Source organism: Pelophylax lessonae (genome assembly GCF_965119305.1).
Source record: "Pelophylax lessonae genome assembly, chromosome: 9".
Taxonomy (NCBI): Eukaryota; Metazoa; Chordata; class Amphibia; order Anura; family Ranidae; genus Pelophylax; species Pelophylax lessonae.
In genome coordinates this window covers 74,575,386-74,592,237 of record NC_138776.1, presented here as the reverse complement: position 1 = coordinate 74,592,237, position 16,852 = coordinate 74,575,386, and the positions used below count along the sequence as shown (strand labels likewise).

Sequence of the window (16,852 nt, the reverse complement as noted above, 5' to 3'; positions counted from 1 at the left end):
ATGTTCTTGCATGGCCTAGTGAGAGTCCAGACTTAAACCCCTTTGAAAATCTATGCAATGACTTGAAAACTGCAATTCGCAAACGGTCACCATCAGATTTAACTGAACTTGAGCAGTTCTGCAAAAAAGAGTGGGCAAATATTGCAAAGTCTAGATGTGAAAAGTTAGTAGAGACATATCCCAACATGCTAAATTTTAAAGTAAAAAGTGGTTCAACAAAATACTGGCACAAGGGGGTGATCCTTTTTCTAACTCGGTTATGCCGGATAACTGAATAAAATAAAAACTGTCTCCATTTCAGGCTTCAGGCCTTATTTGTTTTTTGTTTTTTTAAAGCAGGGTGATTCTTTTCTATACCAACTTTGTATGCATATATATATATATATATATATATATATATATATATGCATATTAAAAATTTTTTTTTTTTTTTTTTATTGCTATGTAGCAGCTTGTTACTGACGTGTTCCCACACCTTATAAAATATATAACCCTCCAAAGTAAAACGCAAAAAGTAAATACTAATCATATGATCCTATTTGTGCGAAATCACCAAAATAAGATATTCCACACTCCGGTGTGTGCAACAAACCGTACATAAATGTACTGTATTTTCTGGCATATAAGACTAATTTTGAACCTCAAAAATCCCCCAAACCCGTCTTGTACGCCGAGTATAATATCTCCAAGGTAACCTAAGTATAAGTATTACCGGTAGATGTAATCTCTCAAGACGCTGGCTGTGTGGGAATCCTGTACCGGTATACCGTGTGTACCGTAGCTTCGGCTACATACAGTGTACCGCGCTGAGCCAATCAGGGAGAGCGATGTATTCTATTATTGAATGCAAAGCCTGCTCGGATTGGCGGAGTAATATCAGCCCGCCTCTCTGACTCTGCCAATCCGAGCAGGCTTTGCATTCAATAATAGAATACATCGCTCACTGTGATTGGCTCAGCGCAGTACACTGTATGTAGCCGAAGCTACGGTACATATGGTATACCGGTACAGGATTCCCGTCTTGAGATTAAATCTACTGGTAATACTTAGGGTACCTTGGAGAGATTATGAGAGATTACATGTATTACAGTACTAGGGTACTTTGGAGATCTATGAGAAATCTGATGTTTTTCAATAGTGTTGCCTTGCTTCGGAAGGGGGGTAGTCTTATACGGCGAGTATAGCCCAAAACCTATGTTTTAACTTGAAAATTAAGGGGGTCGTCTTATACGCCGGAAAATACGGTATATAATCATTCGAATAATACATAATATATAAATAATCAATCTGAAACTCCAATCCTAAGAAAAAAACACAGTCCACAGACTCTGTTTTTGAAGATTTGAGTTTCATATCGGTTTGTATTTTTATATTAATCTAATGAATGTTCACATTAAGAGCCCATTCACATTATCGCCACTTGTCAGCCTGACGTCGCGCTATGTCGCGGTCCATTGAGTAGTACAGGACCCGTTCTAATAGGAGCGACACGAGTCGCTCCGACTTAGAAAAAGGGTCCTGTACTACTTTGGGGCGACCTCGGAGCGACTTGCATAGACTTCCATTATGTGAAGTTCCTGCAAGTCGCTCTGAAGTCGTGGTGCATGGGAATGCACAAGTCGCCCCCGAAGTAGTAAGGAGTCGTGTCGCCCCAGTGTGAACCGACTCTTAATGTGTTGTTTGTTTGCAAACACATGAGTTTTTGAGGAATATTGTATTTTGGTGATTTGGCACAATAGGATCATATTATTAGTATTTACTTGTTGCACTGTACTTTTGGAGGTTTGTTTTTATGCTCCTGCTGAGCTTAACCTTCTGGATAAGGAGTTCACTCAGATCTCACAACTGCATGTGTGTTTGGATGAAAACAAAGCTGTGTCATCTGTTCTTATGGACATGCCTTTTTTTTAATATTCTGTTTGTACTTCACTAGGTCTGGGTTGTTCTGCATGCCACCACCTTCTGCTCCAAAAAATGAAGACTCTCCCAACGGTTCCTGTAACAGTATTCCGACAGATGCCAACTTCTCCCATCCATTGTCAGAAACCCCTGTTCAAGACACTGGACTCCCTGTAAAAAGCAACACTGATCAAGTTCCTCCACTCCTTCCACCCCCAGGTACGGCTCCTTCTTATCCTCCATACTTCGAAGGTGCCCCTTTTCCCCCTCCTCTGTGGATAAGACACTCGTACAATCAATGGGTGCCTCAACCGCCACCACGCAGTATTAAGAGGACAAAGAGGCGAATGTCAAGGAACAGAGATCCCGGGAGGCTAATAATGAGCACAATTAGGCTACGGCCAAGACAAGTCCTTTGTGAGAAGTGTAAAAACACCTTAAATGCAGAGGAGTCTCAGAAGGATAAACATAACACTAGAAGTAACAAAAGATTACAGAGTGAGGATAAGGAAAGACCCAAAACGGAGTCTGATACTGACGAGAGAAAAACAACAAAGGAGAGGAGAGAGGAACATAGTGCTTCTAGAGACTTGCTACACAGGAGTCCCTCCAAAGACTTGATACCTAGGAGTCCTGTCATAAAGATCTCTTATAGTACACCACAGGGCAAAGGGGAAGTGGTTAAGATTCCATCACGCATACATGGCTCTGTTGAGCCATTTTGTCCAAGCCAAACCCAGGAAAATGGAAGTAGGGACCAAGAGATACTCAAGGACACCGAACTGTGTCAAACACCCAAACGTTTAGGGGACAGATCAACAGACAGTCAGGTAGCTTCTATTCCGAAGTTAAAGTTACCTAAGCCATTGCATTCCAATGTAGATATTCCACCGCCCAAAATCAGGCTAAAGCCACAAAGGATTAGTGATGGACAAAGCGTTTCAGTCTATAAATCTGAGCTAATTGATGAAGTGAATGTGTTGCAGAGCAGCCAAGAGTCTGAAACGGATTCCTCAGCATATTACATGGACAGTGCTGCAGAAAGAAGTTATCATGATGTGTCTTTGGGAAGCTCTGGGGAAGATGATGACTTCAAAGGATTTCCACACAGCAAAGATGGACATAACCTGAATTTACTTGTAAATTACCGGAAAAGAAAAGCAGATTCGTCTAGTGCGTCGTTGTGCAGTAACGACAGCCTGGATGAATCAAAGTCGACTTGTCTGGAATTAAATAGCATGGATTTTTGTGACCTTATGCCTGGTGATGTTTCTGTTTCATCTTCTAAAGATGAACAGAAAACTGTCCCACCACTGATGGTGAGACTTCACTCTAAAAGTGTGTCGAACTGCATCACTGTAGAGGGAAAGACTATTTCAGTGGGAGATATCGTATGGGGGAAGGTCCATGGCTTTCCTTGGTGGCCTGCCCGTATACTGAGTATTAATGTTAATCAAAAGGAAAATGGTGATCCTTCATGGCAAGAGGCAACGGTTTCATGGTTTGGTTCTCCAACGACCTCCAGTTTATCCGTTTCAAAACTTTCTTCCTTTTCAGAATTTTTTAAACTGAGGTTCAATAGGAAAAAAAAAGGAGTGTACCGTAAAGCTATTGCTGAAGCTGCCAAGGCTACTAATCATCTGACTCCAGAAATTAGGGAACTGTTAATGCAATGTGAAACGTAATTTCAATAGAAGGTAAGTTGGGAAAAAAAAAAAAAACTTCACGGGAATTTTCTACTATTACCAATTATAGGTGTGCTTTCTATTTTATGCTTTTGTGTGACTGTACTTTTCCACATATCAGTTTTGAATATCTCATGCATATCCATTGCTAAGCAATGGCTGGGTTATATATTTTATCATATGTGGAATGTCAATATATGCTGTCATATACAGTACAGACCAAAAGTTTGGACACACCTTCTCATTCAAAGAGTTTTCTTTATTTTCATGACTATGAAAATTGTAGAGTCACACTTCAAGAGGTAGTCACCTGAAATGGTCTTCCAACAGTCTTGAAGGAGTTCCCAGAGATGCTTAGCACTTGTTGGCCCTTTTGCCTTCACTCTGTGGTCCAGCTCACCCCAAACCATCTCGATTGGGTTCAGGTCCGGGGACTGTGGAGGCCAGGTCATCTGGACAGCCTAGGAGGATCTGGACCATCAAGATGTCAGACAGATATATAACCAAATCCTTAAGGCTCCTTGCAAATTTTTTTTTTTTTTCAAAGGGGTTTTTTTCGTCAGTTCATGCGCGATTCAGGTGCAAATTTTTAAAGTGTATGACACTTAAATTCACACCTGAATCGGACCTTCAATCATACAAAACTCTTTTTAAAAACGGACTGGGTCTGGGACATGTGTGAACAACTCCATAGAAAGCCATGTCATGCAAATGAGATGCAGTTAACAGTGCATCCAATTTGTATATATATATATATATATATATATATATATATATATATATATATATATATATATATATATATATATATATATATATATATATATGTGTGTGTGTATTTATATATATATATATGTGTGTGTGTATTGAGCCTTAAAGGTCTGAATGCTTGCTCCCGAGCACTAGTCTCAGTCTGTACTTGTGTATTGCCAGTCTAGGGCAGCCCATTCAAGGGGACCAAGTTTTTTTTTTTTTTTTTTTTTCTGAGTAAGTTTTTATTTAAGATTTTAAAATATATGTGATAAAAAAAAATTCTGTATACAGTGCAAAGGACACTAGCAGGGAGTGCAATATCAACAATTACAGCTAATTACATATGAATTTCTCAGTTTCCATAAGGCATCCAACAGCGTCCTAATAACTGTTACAGACGAGGAGAGAATTTCCATCTCAAGAAAGTTCTAGAACAAATTGGGGCAACCACAATTTTACCTGACCTGTAACAAGAGCTCAAAATTCAGTTTGTTGAAATGTCTTTGTTTTTAAGGCAGCTATAAGCCATTTCTCATTATTAAAATTGTGTGGTGAAATCCCTTAACTTATCCTGAATCAAAAGAAATAAATGTAAGTCTTTGGGAATCCAAGACTGAGACACAGATCAGCAGATCTTTCAACTCCCTTCAGTTTCTGTGCCTGGCAACTTCATTCCCTTTCGGTATACAGATGCCGTTTGTACAGTGCTGAGATCATCAGATCTTAATGGGGATATGACCGCTAAAAATATTTAGGCTTTGTATGACTGGCCTGTCTTTTTGACTGCAGTTAAAGCCCCGTACACACAGGCCGAATGTCAGGAGAAATCGGCCGGTTCAATAAAAACCGGCCTACATTTGGCCCATGTGTATATCAGCCAGTCCGACAGGAGGCAGACTTTTGGCCAGCTTATGTCAGACAAGCATACTGGGAAACCAGCAATCCATGGTTGAGAGCGCTGATTGCTGTGTTCTGGGGGGGGGGGACGTGATCGCTGTACTAACATTAATAGTTAGTACAGTGACTCCAACAAGTGCTGTCAGGTTTTTTTATTGGGGTTGAACCAAAAAAATGTATTCCTGTTTACCAGGCTAGTGTTTTAGCTCAGTGCTAACTGGTCATGTGTGGTGATATGGACCCACAGAGATGTCACATTAGAGGTCCCCCTGTGGGAAAAAAAAAAAGGTTGTGAATACTTAAAGGGATTTTCTTTTGTGGCTGGGGTGGCGGTTGTCTGTCTCCATGGGTCTATCCATGTTGACTTTGAAAAATCCTTGTAAATGATAAACTATATCATATGTTGGACAGGAGCAATTTTTTGCCAACAATATATTTGTGTGAAATGTTTTTGCATTCGTAAGTAAATGGGGTAAGATTTAAAGTCAGATAGTTGACATGGCTTTGTAATGGGAGTTTTTTGATTTTCTCTTTAGCGTCTTAGTGGCTCAAGGCATTGTCTAATGAACAAAACTGCAGGGGGCCTTTGTGAAACTATTATGGCTGATGGCAAGACAATACCTAGCATAGAACTAGCTGACTTTAACTGCTCTTATGCCATGGGAGATTATGTATTTGTGGGGAAAAAAAGTAATGGTTCAGTGTCGGTTGTACTTGTTTTTAAATGTATAAAGCTGGCTATACATGGATTGAATTTCAGCCGGCTCAGCAGGTATTGTCCGAATTTCTATCTATGTATGAGCCGGCTGGTTGTACAGAAGTCGGCTGCAGCCGGTGGTGCTGATCTGTGTATTTTGATGGCAGGAAAGTCTCCGGGCTGTCAGAATACAATAGCTTGGCAGGAAGGATCCCCTCATCCACATCGAGTGTGGATGGGGGAATCAGGTCATTTTGTGGGGGTGTTTTTTTTTTTTTTCCTTTTACCCACTGGTTGAACGAAAAAAAAAAAAAATAATGTATAGGCTGCCTAAGTCTCTCTTTTGAGCTCCAGTTTTATTACACACCTTAAATATCCATGTCTTAATGCTAAGTTAAAAATTAGCTTTGCAGTGCACCAATGTACTGTACACTGTATCTTTCTACCTTCCCGGAAGAGACAAGGGTTTTGTCACTTATCGGTTTATGCTTTGCAAGCCACTACTGGCCACACAAGCGTCTAAACAAGCTGATCCTTGTTTGTTCAAAAAAAAAATTATTTTCCTTTTATTGAAACAAAGGCATGGTACAAATTCAGCAGTATGAACAATATCAAGCATTGCATTACACACGGACAGTTCTGGAGCAGTACACAACAGGTAAACCCAAGGCTAAGGACATAACCCAGAGGAAAAACGATGCCCAAACCAAGGCTTGTCCAAAGCAAGAGAAAGGTATTGCAGCCATACCAGTAGCTTAAACAAGGGTTCAAGGAGAAAAGACCCCCTGCTAGGCTGTCCATGGCTGCCACAGCTTGCCGACCTTCTTAAGGCAATTCCTATTGATAAAGATTAATTTGTACATGGGAAGGACAGCATTGGTAGATTTTTCCCATGAACCTATGGAGTGAGGGGAACGGGCATTGCATTTAAGAATGATTTACCACTTAGCATAATAGAAGAGATGGGCTAGCAACAGATTGGTGCATCTAGGCCTCTGCTCATCTTGAATTCTAAACCGCGCCAGATCTGAAGAGACCAGAAGAGTCAGCTGAAGGCGATAGTTAATGAGTTCCACAATCTCCTCCCAAAACTGAGCTATCTGATCAAGCCAATCTTGGTTTGATCAAATGCTTTTGAGGGCAGGAGTGAGATCTGGGGTCTAATAGACCCCTCAGTGCCCAGCTATCACAAGTGATGGTTTTCATCCCTTGTGATAACAGTAAAGTTGATCTTCTTTTTTTAAAATGTGAAAAAAATAATTGAAAAACATTTTTTTTTTCTTTAGCTCCCCCCATTTTGGGTATCTATCTACTAGGCATAACATCTTTTATAAAGAACAAAAAGAGAGCGCACCGACCTTGTTGATTACCCAAATGGAGTTTATTAAAATGAAAGGAGTATATACTCACAAAAACTGAAATTATTAAAAGCATATCAATCCACAATGGACCCAAATCAACCAGGTCATCAGGACAGTGTCCAGCATGGAGGACCTTCCAAATAGCTGATACATTTCCAGGGGAGATCCCTTCTTCAGAGCTAGTCTACAGGCTCTGAGGAAGCCTGTAGGATCCCCCTTGAAATATGTCAGCCATTTGGAAGGTCCTCCGGCGTGCTTCAACATTTTGTTGAAGTTTTTTTTATTCTTTTTTTCCCTGAAAATTTGTGTTTGATAAATTACTGCACAACTATCACGTGACATAAATTGCAAAAAACACCATTTTATTCTCCAGGGCCTATGCTTTCAGAATTATGTTTTGGGGTTCTAAGTAATTTTCTATACAAAAAAAAATGCATATTTTTATATGTATGCAGAAAATGTCGGAACTGGCACGTTAGGTGGTTTACAAAAAAAAAAAAAAAAAAAGTGTAAAATTGGAATTGCCTTGTGAGATGGTCGAAATCAAAGGAACCCTAGATTAGAAATAAACTTCACACCTACATTCAAAAGAAATGAGCTGCCTGAACACAATGCACATTTTAATGCATAAAATATAGCACATTAAAGAGACACGAACACTTGCAGCATTTCTGAGTTCAATTAGTAATTGAAGATCAGTGAAAATGAAAGTAAAAGGATGTCCCTGCTTCCCATTCTTAGGCCCCTTTCACACATACGGTCCGTTCAGTTCATCAGTTCAGTCACGTCAAAATGTATCAGTTTTCCATCCATTTTTCATCCGTTTTCCATCCATTTTCCATCCATTTTTCATCCATTTTTCATCCGTTTTCCATCCATTTTTCATCCGTTTTTCATCCGTTTTCCATCCGTTTTCCATCCATTTTCCATCCGTTTTCCATCCATTTTCCATCCATTTTTCATCCGTTTTCCATCCGTTTTCCATCCGTTTTCCATCCGTTTTCCATCCGTTTTCCATCCGTTTTCCATCCGTTTTCCATCCGTTTTCCATCCGTTTTCCATCCGTTTTCCATCCGTTTTCCATCCGTTTTTCATCTGTTTTTCATCAGTTGTCATCTGTTTTTCATCAGTTGTCATCTGTTTTTCATCAGTTGTCATCTGTTTTTCATCAGTTGTCATCTGTTTTTCATCAGTTGTCATCTGTTTTTCATCAGTTGTCATCTGTTTTTCATCAGTTGTCATCTGTTTTTCATCAGTTGTCATCTGTTTTTCATCAGTTGTCATCTGTTTTTCATCAGTTGTCATCCGTTTTTCATCAGTTGTCATCCGTTTTTCATCAGTTGTTATCCGTTTTTCATCCGTTGTTCGTCAGTTGTTATCTGTTTTTCATCCGTTGTCATCCGTTTTTCGTCCGTTGTCATCCGTTTTTTATCCGTTATCATCCGTTTTTCGTCAGATCTGTTTTTTTGACGGATGAAAAATAGGGCATTCATACGTTCAAAAAAACGGACATTGACGGAAGCGGATGAAAACTGATGTTAACTGATGATCATCCCTTGTCATCCGTTTTTACATAGAGATACATTGATGTCCGTTTTTCATCCGTCAACGGATGGATGAAAAACGGACAGCATGTGTGAAAGGGGCCTTAGGGTCTTTCCACACAAGCTTTCCGCCTGGCGGACTCTGTTTTGCTCAGCTGGGATTTATCCGCTTACTTTGCAGAGACAGACCTGTCAGATTCCCCCTCTCCTCTATGGGGGATCGAATGATAATGGACTGCATGTCCATTTTCATCCGATCCTCCAGATGAATGGAAAATAGGGTTTCCATCCGTCTGGATTTCACAGACCTGATCGGATAGCAGCAGGTGTCAGCAGAGATGTCACCGCTGACATCCGCTGCTCCATAGGGGTGCATGGAGCATCCAATCAGGTCTGCCTGAAAAACTGACCGGGGGACCTGATTGGAAAGCCCGTGTGAAAGGGGCCTTATAGAAAAACATGAGACCAGCAGGAAGACAGGAGGTTGGTAGAAACGGCTGTGGCCTGTACCAGCCCAGCGCTGCAGGCCAGACACCGCAGGCGGCACAGAGGGGTCTGCACAGTAGGGAAGGAGTGAGGGGCTTTAGATCCAGGAGGAACTAAACAAAAGGCTTATGGATGTGATCAGGGCTTTTTTCTCGGAAAAAAGTACAAGAACTCAACCACGAACCCCCAAAACACACACACACACCTTCCAAACCACATCAAATAGTAGGTGTGGTCAAATTTCACTAACAGTAGGAGTGTCTTAAAGGGGCATTGAATACAACTAGTGTATTATGTACAGAGTGCAGAGTCCGGGAGTGCGCTATGTACATGTGTTTACAAGTGATAGTGGTGAGCAGAGAGCAGATGGCCTGAGCCAGAGGTGGCGGAACTGAGTTCCACCAAGTTCCAGCTGAAAAAAAGCCCTGAATGTGATTATCAGGCAGTTACCTCTCAGATCCGACCCATAGAGTTTGGTGTCAAGGCCTGTACACATGATAAGAAAATCGGAAGTAAAATTTCATCCAAACGATAACATTTTTATCGTACGTGAACACAACGTCCAATTTTTGTTCAATTAGTAGTTTTCGTCCGAAAAAAAAATCTTAAGAGCAAGTCTACGCATGCTCAGAAATGAGATATACAGTCAGGTCCGTAAATATTGGGACATGGACACAATTCTAATCTTTTTGGCTCTATACACCACCACAATGGATTTGAAATGAAACAAACAAGATGTGCTTTAACTGCAGACTTTTAGCTTTAATTTGAGGGTATTTACATCCAAATTAGGTAAACGGTGTAGGAATTACAGCAGTTTGTATATGTGCCTCCCACTTTTTAACTGACCAAAAGTAATGGGGACAGATTAACAATCATAAATCAAACTTTAACTTTTTAACACTTGGTTGCAAATCCTTTGCAGTCAATTACAGCCTGAAGTCTGGAACGCATAGACATCACCAGACGCTGGGTTTCATGCATGGCGATGCTCTGCCAGGCCTCTACTGCAACTGTCTTCAGTTCCTGCTTGTTCTTGGGGCATTTTCCCTTCAGTTTTGTCTTCAACAAGTGAAATGCATGCTCAATCGGATTCAGGTCAGGTGATTGACTTGGCCATTGCATAACATTCCACTTCTTTCCCTTAAAAAACTCTTTGGTTGCTTTCGCAGTATGCTTCAGGTCATTGTCCATCTGCACTGTTTAAATAAGTTCTGAAGCATTTCTCTGAATATAAGCAGATAATATTGCCCGAAACATTTCAGAATTCATCCTGCTGCTTTTGTCAGCAGTCACATCATCAATAAATACAAGATAACCAGTTCCATTGGCAGCCATACATGCCCATGCCATGACACTACCACCACCATGCTTCACTGATGAGGTGGTATGCTTTGCATCATGAGCAGTTCCTTTCCTTCTCCATACTATTCTCTTCCCATCACTCTGGTACAAGTTGATCTTGGTCTCATCTGTCCATAGGATGTTGTTCCAGAACTGTGAAGGCTTTTTTAGATGTTGTTTGGCAAACTCTAATCTGGCCTTTCTGTTTTTGAGGCTCACCAATGGTTTACATCTTGCAGTGAACCCTCTGTATTCACTCTGGTGAAGTCTTCTCTTGATTGTTGACTTTGACACACATACACCTACCTCCTGGAGAGTGTTCTTGATCTGGCCAACTGTTGTGAAGTGTGTTTTCTTCACCAGGGAAAGAATTCTTCGGTCATCCACCACAGTTGTTTTCCATGGTCTTCTGGGTCTATTGGTGTTGCTGAGCTCACCGGGGAGTTCTTTCCTTTTAAGGATGTTCCAAACAGTTGATTTGGCCACACCTAATGTTTTTGCTATCTCTCTAATGGGTTTGTTTTGTTTTTTTCAGCCTAATGATGGCTTGCTTCACTGATAGTGACAGCTCTTTGGATCTCATATTGAGATTTGACAGCAACAGATTCCAAATGCAAATATCCCATTTGAAATTAACTCTGGACCTTTGATCTGCTCCTTGTAAATATGGAGAAAAGGGAATAAAACACAAATGGCTATGGAACAGCTGAGCAGCCAATTGTCCCATTACTTTTGGTCCCTTTAAAAAGTGGGAGGCACATATACAAACTGTTGTAATTCCTACACCGTTCACTTGATTTGGATGTAAATACCCTCAAATTAAAGCTGAAAGTCTGCAGTTAAAGCACATCTTGTTTGTTTCATTTCAAATCCATTGTGGTGGTGTATAGAGCCAAAAAGATTAGAATTGTGTCAATGTCCCAATATTTATAGACCTGACTGTATACAAAATAATTCAACACATGACATCACTTCTGAAGTTGAATTCTGTCGTACGAGAATTTTTATATGAAAGTAACCTCTTCGCTTTCCATATGAGAGTAGTATGCAACAAAAAACGGACGAAAATTCCTCCGATAATCTGATCGTGTGTACGAGGCTTTAATGGGCTGCCATCTTGCTGATCACTGAAGCATTCGATGAGTTTGCATAGTGAAGAGGGGGCAGAGGAGATTTCAGAGAGCGATGAGCGCAGGAAGGGGTTAGAAGGGAACACTTAATGCAGCGTTGTAGAAATGCACAGCCATTTGGCTGGCAGATTACATCGGCAGAGCTTAGGTATTTAGAGAAGCAGGAGCTGACCTTACATGCTTTGTTAATGTGATCAACGGCTTGCTAGCTGCTGATCACATCCATTCACAAAAAGGGAAGGTGTTGGGCACCTCTTGGGTGTAGGTTCTTGGCTGCTGAAGCGACCAAGTTTGGACTTTGCTGTGGAAGTGTCACTGCTGCAGGCAATTCTCCGCTGTAACCCTTATGTCCGTGGCAATAAAAGGGTTAAAGCAAACTTCAGCTTCACTTTGGGGATCCTAAACACAGACCTTAATAGGTGTGGTGACTCATCCTAAACCGTCTGCTGTCAGTAAGCCTCAGCTTTACTTGTTAGCTAGCAGCTCATTTAAAGTGACAGCACCCCCAATAAAATCTTTTCTGCATATCCATAAATTGGAGCTGATGGTTCCTTCAAATGCTTTACCATCACTGCTCAGACTTGCTGAAAGCTTTGCAGACACTTTATAAAAGCATGTGGTATGCACTGCTCTGTAAGTCCTTGTGTACAAGGCCGAAAGATTGCTATTGATCACATTATTACATTCAGCAATCAATCTGGGCTTTGGTATTGGTAATTGATCTAGTGATTAACATTCAAGGTCTGGAACCATATGTTACTGCCCATAGTGAGGTCAGAATATTCCTGCATTTGACGAGGGATGGAAATGACTGCAGTTTTTTTCACCTTTTTGTCTTGCAGCAGTTTGGCAGTTCTATAGTATTGATGGCAAGGAGCAGATCACTCACATCTTCTGTTGAGGCAACCTTTCTGTAGGAATCCAAAGCACAATCCTTCAGAAATGGAAGGTACGGGCAGACGGCTGTACTGTCTACTGGAGCCTGACATTGCACCCCAATCTACTGATTGCAGGGGCATTGCTTTACAGCAGGGTGCTCAACCCTTTGAAGATCGAGGGCCACTTGGGTGATTTGGTAACTGATCGCAGGCCACAATGAACTATGGGCTTTTACCCCCCCCCCCCCCAAGTCACAAATGTAAAAAAGCCCTTACTGTCCTGAGCCCCCTATAGGGCTGCTTTCACACTGATGCACTGTGGTGTACCCGCATCTCTTGTGTAGTGCACCTCTGGCTTGTCTGCAGTAAACCTTAAGCATGATACACACTATCCACCTTTTGTGGTTAGATTTCCTTCAGATTTACCTTTTCTATGTAGTGCAAGGGCCTGCCAGATTGCATACAATTGAAATGGTTTTGGGAAGTCTAAAGGAAAAAGTCTTCAGAAAATCTTATAGTGTGTATGGCCCATCAGACTTCTATTAAATCTTGCAGGTGTGGTGCAAGTCCTGAAAGCACACCAAAACTCCTGCATTCAGGAGTGTTGGTGCACTTTCAGGTAGCATACCATATCTGCAGGATATAATGGAAGTCTATAGCTCAGTGCAGCTAAACCTCAGGAAACCCGAATGTGCAAACAGCCTAATAACCATTGCAGAACTATGCTCATTGCTCATGTGGCCATTGCAAAACTATAATATGCCCATTGCTAAACTGTGATATTTTAATAAACTGACCTTTTTAGCTTTCACTTTCTGCTGGCTGTCTGAAAGGTTCCTGTCCCAGGCATAGTGATACCAAATACACTAAGCACTTTGCCAGGGAAAGGTAACGGGGACAGGCTGGTGCTATAGAGAAAGTAATCCGCTTTTGTGGCTCCTGCTCCCTCCAAAGCCATTTGCTTTCTCCTCCACCGGTTCCATCCACTCTGATCATCTGGGGTTGCTGACCCGTCCTCCCAGAGCAAGAGGTCACAAGCCATATCGGAGGGCTCCACGGGCCACTGATTGAGCACCCCTGCATTAGAGGCAGCAGTAAAAAATAAATAAATAAATGCCCTTTTTTTTTGCAAAAATATTGTGCATTTAATTTTTTTTGTAAAGTACCACCAGAGAAGAAGACTGTCATGGGAAGCTATCTGATAAAGGTAAGTATTAAAAAAAATAAAGGGATGAGCCTAAAGCTGGTCTTTAAAGCATGACTCCATGTTTGCTGTGACTTTAAATAGTTCATTTGGGCCAAGAAACTATTTATTTATAGCTGGGCGTGCTGTATAAAGTGTAGTATCAACTACATACGGTATACATACATGTATTCTGGCAGCGGGATGTGGACTTCCTTTCTCGCTCCTAGAACAGAATCGTATTGGGCCGAGTGATGCTCAGCCATTCACAGGGAGCTTTGTGTTCTATAAATGAATAGGTTTCCTCTGATAAGCTAAGGCAGAGAGGCGGGTGGACGATGTAAACAAATGATGTGAAGTCACAGTAAATGTGGAGTTAGGTTTTAAAGGGTTAGTTCATCTTTATAATAAAATTTACAGTGCAGTCAAAGGGCCCCAGTAGTTTCCAAATCATTTTTCATTGTTGAGGAATTAAGCTTTGTTTGTTTAACTGCCTGCCGTATTATTAAATGACAGGTGGGCAGAGGCTCTCTTTTTGGGACGACGTCCTAACATTTTCCCACTTTGCCCTGCTTGCGCACCCATGGGGTGCAGTGATCAGTGGTGCGCTCTGTCCCTGGAACGCGGCGCATCACCGATCCCAGTCAAGAGCCAATGATGAGGCTCTTTATTACATGTGATCAGCTTTGTTTGGATACAGCCGATTACATGGGTAAAGGCAATGCAGTTATCGGCATTCCTTTCCTTACACTGACAGCGTATGGGGAGAGGAGTGGCAATCATCGGCATTTCCTCACAGGGAAGATCTGCACAGATAATCGGGGTACTGATTATCAGTGCAGCCCCAGCAGTGATGCCTATCAGTGCAGCCTCATCAGCGCACATCAGTGCAGGAGGAAAGATTTTTTTACAAAATTTGATAACCTAAACTAAAACTTTTTTTTCTCAATTTTCTGTATTTTTTCATTTATTTAGCAAACATTTAAAAAAACCCAGTGGTGATTAAAATGGCAGCAAAAGAAAGCTCTGTCGGTTTAAAAAATGAATGCTAAACATTTTGTGTGGGTAGAGTGTTTCATGGCTGCGCAATTGTCCTTGAGGCTCGGTTCACATTTATGCGAGTGCGGGAAGGCTGCGAATTCGCAGCCTGTTTCCGCATCGCACACGCACCCCCGGCAGTTCACACTGCCATATGCGATACGCTGGGGGTGTCAATGTAATCTTAACGACACCCCCAGTTTGATCGCATATCGCAGTGCGATCGTGCAGTTCGCACAGGAGCGGATCGCACAAGTGTGAACCGCTGTGCGATCCGATCCTGATGCGGCTGCAAAAATGCCTCCTGTGCGTGTTTGCTCCGGGTGCGATGCGAATTTAGCCATACAAACTGTATGGCTAAACTCGCACCGCACAGCTGATCGCATGTAATGTCGGAGCAGTGCGCTCCGACATTACATGCAAACCCGGCACTCGCAGAAGTGTGAACCGGTGCTTAACGTGCAACATCGCTGAAAGCTGAAAATTGGCCTGGGCACGAAGGAGGTAAAAGTGCCCAGTAGGCAAGTGGTTGTGAACCCTTACACTTACCCAGTAAAGTAACTGGCCTCAGTTGATACACAGAGATGAAACAAATCCTACATAGATTGTACCTGTTTATCTGCAGTCTCCGAAAACATTGGTCAGAGAGCTGAAGTTGCACTTTGCAGAGAGCTGATTGGAGGAATATGACATAACTCTTCACACAGGAACAGAGCTGAGGCTGTCTTATCATAGGCTGTGTGCTAGAGCTCCCTCCTCCACCTTTTTTTTTTTTTTTTTTTACCTTGGTGTCAGGAAAACTTGTCGGAAGTGACTCATGCAGAGGAACAAGCAGCAGATAGAAATCACACTTTGTATTTGTGCATTGAGAGAAGTATACACTATAGAGGGATAGGTTTTGCTCATATTTCATGTCTGAGGTTTACAACCACTTTAATTTACATACTTGTAGGTTAAGTGCAGCGTCTGCAAAGCCTGGCCAAGACAAAAGCTTTCTGAGTGATCCACACTTCCTTGTATATAAGCGAAGATTGATGGTTCGTTGAGCACACCCCATCATTACAAGAATAAGCTCTTCCTTGTCCATAAATCTGCTTATGTGCAGTGCGCTCCCCGTCACAGCAGTGCTGATCTCAGGCCTATAGGTAGTATGTCATTTAAACAAAGCTCAATTTCTCAATACTGCCCAATGATACGGAAACTACTGGGACTACACTGTAACGTTTATTAGGTCTACTTTCCATTGATGTGGGTTTTGTTTGCATTTGTGTTGCTGACAATTCTCTAAAAAAATAGGAAGAACCATTGTAAAATTCAGTTATCTGCTGCATCCATGCGGCCTCAGATGCTTTAACAGGCAAGGGTTGCTAATCCGATATGAATTTGTTTAACCACTTACCGCAAAGTGACGTAGGGGTACGTCGGGTAACTTTGCGGGGTTATACCGGGATGAGGCCTCTAGCTAGAGGCCTCATCCCGGTACCGTGGTTTAGTGGCAACGGTCGGCTTTCCGTCGGTAACGACCGATGCGGCTCGGGAGCTGCTCGATCGTTACCCGAGCCGCATCGGTCGTTACCGACGGAAAGCCGACCGTTGCCACTAAACCACGGTACGGTACCACCAGTGGCAACGGTCGGCTTTCCGTCGGTACGACCGATCGTTACCCAGGTGAGCGGGAGGGGACGTCCCCCCTCCCACCGCCTTCCATGATTTGTAACGGGCCTCCTGTCCCACTGGAGTCCCGATCAAAGCCGGAAACTGCTTAGATCGGGTCTCCGATGACGTAACCCGGAGGCGGCGTCCGTGACGTCACTTCCGGGTTACTGTGCTGCAAAAGGCGGCAAATTTAAAAAATGGCTGTATGCAAAAACGCAGTTTTCAGCGTTTTGCATACATGGAAGTGTAGTGGAGGGGTCTAGGGTCTTTTAGACGCTCGATCCCTCCATAAAGAGTACCT

At 42.1% G+C, this 16,852-nt stretch overlaps 1 protein-coding gene across 1 annotated transcript in view; it reads left to right on the top strand.

Annotated features, from left to right (window-relative positions):
- Nucleotides 1-16,852, top strand: part of PWWP2B (PWWP domain containing 2B) — a 65,774-nt gene that overhangs the window by 16,332 nt on the left and 32,590 nt on the right. Inside the window, exon 2 of the mRNA XM_082267566.1 lies at nucleotides 1,934-3,596. Within this exon, the coding sequence (XP_082123692.1) occupies nucleotides 1,934-3,584 (1,651 nt within the window). The 3' untranslated portion in view covers nucleotides 3,585-3,596. The remainder of the gene's footprint in view (nucleotides 1-1,933; nucleotides 3,597-16,852) is intronic.